Below are 2,500 nucleotides of genomic sequence, written 5' to 3'. Positions count from 1 at the left end.
CAAAGTTCAGCTACTGGTCTTCATTATCCCATCCAACAAAAACTTTATTGTTCATCGCAAAATGTTATTTATTTGGCCACTTGTGCCAAATGCAACCTGCAATATGTAGGCTCCACCTCGACTGAATTTAAAGTAAAATTTCGTAACCACAAGTCGAACATGCTGAAGAACAAGAGAACTTGTGAAATGGCCATCCATTTTAATAACTCTGAACATGAAATTTCACAAATTAATTTCATCATTATCGAACAAATTAGGTCTTTTGAAAATTCTTTACATCTTGAACAATTGTTACTCACTAGGGAGGCTTATTGAACTGCGCAATTATTTACCCTTAATCCTCATGGTCTTAATAAAAGGCGGGAATTTAAATCAAAACCCCGCATTAATTACTACAATTGAGTAGTTGTGAGTTGACATTTTCCCAATATGATGCATTTTTATCGATATGTCTCCTATCGTTCTTTATCTGTCTTTGATTGTTAAATCCATGTCACCTTGTAGCTTCGACCTTTGTTATAGTTGTTTATTTGTCTTTGATTGTCAAATCCAGGTCACCTTGTAGTTTAGACCTTTGTTTTGTTACGTTTCTTTAATTTCAATATTTCTGTTCCGTATATATAAGCCGCTGTTTTTGTGATTTGCAATCACTGTAAATAGTTGTTTTTAGTTTTTAACTTTTAACCCGAAAAAGGCCGAAAGGCCGAAACGTCGTGCATTAAGCCCCGTCCAGAACAGTCAAGAGTTTGTCTCCTGGTCGCTTTTTTTACGTACACTAAACTATAAAGTCATTTGCGTCGAGACATTAGGGAGCTTAAGATAAGGACGTTTTCGACGCGACGGCGACGTAAAGACCGATTAGGATTGGGGCGAGTTTAACTGCGCATGCGATTTCCAACATTCCCGCCGTCGCCCTCACGTCGGCGACGTCAGTTTGGGGATTTTGCCGTCGCAGTGAAAACGTGAGTATTTATACCGGTATTTCTTTCTTGTATTCTTCATTCCTTGCTTTTTTTTCAGTTTCTTTATTAGCACAACCCACCTGGGGATGTGCCAAGTAACTCTAGCGGCTTTTTGTGCTCTCTTCACAGATAAAACTCAGGAAAATGACCGAAGACTCTGAAGCTAGTTCAGTGAAGACAAAACAATCTAAGTAAGTCTGTAAAGATAAATAAGCTGTTACGTTCAACGAATTCTTTCTTGTAAAACGATTATATATATAATATATTTTACTGACTCCAATACATTTTTTTATTTCTTAGTAACATATGGAATCCGAATTTTCTGAGGCGATAAAGAATTTTGGAGTTCTGGAGGCTGCTAAAAAGTGCAGAGATAAATATTTTGTTTTGAATTTTTTCACACTTAGCCAACAAATCCACTACATAGCTCATCGATATGTAAATGTGCTCTTAAGGCTTGTATAACCACACTTGGAAATATTTCTTCGATGAAGTGCTGTGAATCTAGAGCAATAATTTATGTGGATACGTACAGTGCGTATTAAACAGAACAATTTCATCCAGCAAATATTCAATAAATCAATACAAGGACTCAGTCTGGAAGAGGAAAACTACTGTTTCCACCGTTTTTTAAATAAAGTGCTAAAATAAACTTTAATTCCCTCTTTCAGCACAATGGAGTGGACAAATCAACATGATACATTATTCTTGAGAGAGGTCAGGGGATCAGATCTTTTTGAAACCAGAAAGGGGAGCCCGGAGAGAGGAAAATTGTGGGATGAGATTGCCACAAGACTCAATAACCTCACCCAATGCAAATTCAATGTGAACAAAAGGTCGTTGAGAGATAGGCTCAATCTTCTAATGTCCAAATTCAAAGCAAAAAATAGGGAAGAAGAAAGAGCAAGTGGTATTAGTCCAGAAATACAAGAGATAGATACTCTGCTGGAGGAGCTGTGTGAAAAAGAGGAAGAAGCTAAAAATAAGCCTTCGACTGGCAACAAAAAGCAAAGCCTTCAGAAAGAGAAGGCAACTGCTGAAGAAATGCGGTACAAGGCAATGGAAACCATGGGAGAAACTCAAAAACGAGTGGAGAAAACAAATGGAGTGGTTCCAGCAAAGAAAAGCAGGAAAAGTACAGGAGATGCTATTGGATACTTGCAAAAGAAAGCAGAAGAAGAGATGGCATTAAAAAGAGAAGAAATTGAAATAAGAAAGCAGGAAGAGGCAAGAGGATCTCGTATATCAGAGCAGCAAACAAAAATGCAGCAAGATATGCTAAAGATTATTCAGCAACAACAAGAAGAACAGCATAGACAGCAGCAAAGAAACCAACAGCAAACACTACAGTTTATGCAGTCTATGTTAAACCAGCAGCAGCAGCAATCACAGGCTATGTTAGCTTTGATTGAGAGGTTGGCTCCCAAGGAAAAGCGTTAACATTTTTTTATTGCAACTTCTCTTTTTCAACTATGGCACCATTGTAATTTTTCTCTTGTTAGTGACATAATTTTGCATTCAACTGTTCTTTTAACTCC

General features: G+C 37.4%; 1 protein-coding gene across 1 annotated transcript in view; it reads left to right on the top strand.

The window, feature by feature from the left end:
- Positions 1 to 881: 881 nt before the first annotated feature.
- Positions 882 to 2,500, top strand: part of LOC137967814 (golgin subfamily A member 6-like protein 2) — a 1,991-nt gene continuing 372 nt past the window's right edge. The window contains exons 1-3 of the mRNA XM_068814394.1: positions 882 to 962; positions 1,092 to 1,153; positions 1,634 to 2,500. The exon at positions 1,634 to 2,500 is cut by the window's right edge and continues 372 nt beyond it. Coding sequence (XP_068670495.1) covers positions 1,107 to 1,153; positions 1,634 to 2,402 — 816 coding nt within the window. The 5' untranslated portion in view covers positions 882 to 962; positions 1,092 to 1,106 and the 3' untranslated portion in view covers positions 2,403 to 2,500. The remainder of the gene's footprint in view (positions 963 to 1,091; positions 1,154 to 1,633) is intronic.

This window comes from Montipora foliosa, chromosome 8 (assembly GCF_036669935.1).
Source record: "Montipora foliosa isolate CH-2021 chromosome 8, ASM3666993v2, whole genome shotgun sequence".
NCBI classification, from domain to species: Eukaryota; Metazoa; Cnidaria; class Anthozoa; order Scleractinia; family Acroporidae; genus Montipora; species Montipora foliosa.
This window is presented reverse-complemented; position numbering and strand designations above follow the sequence as displayed.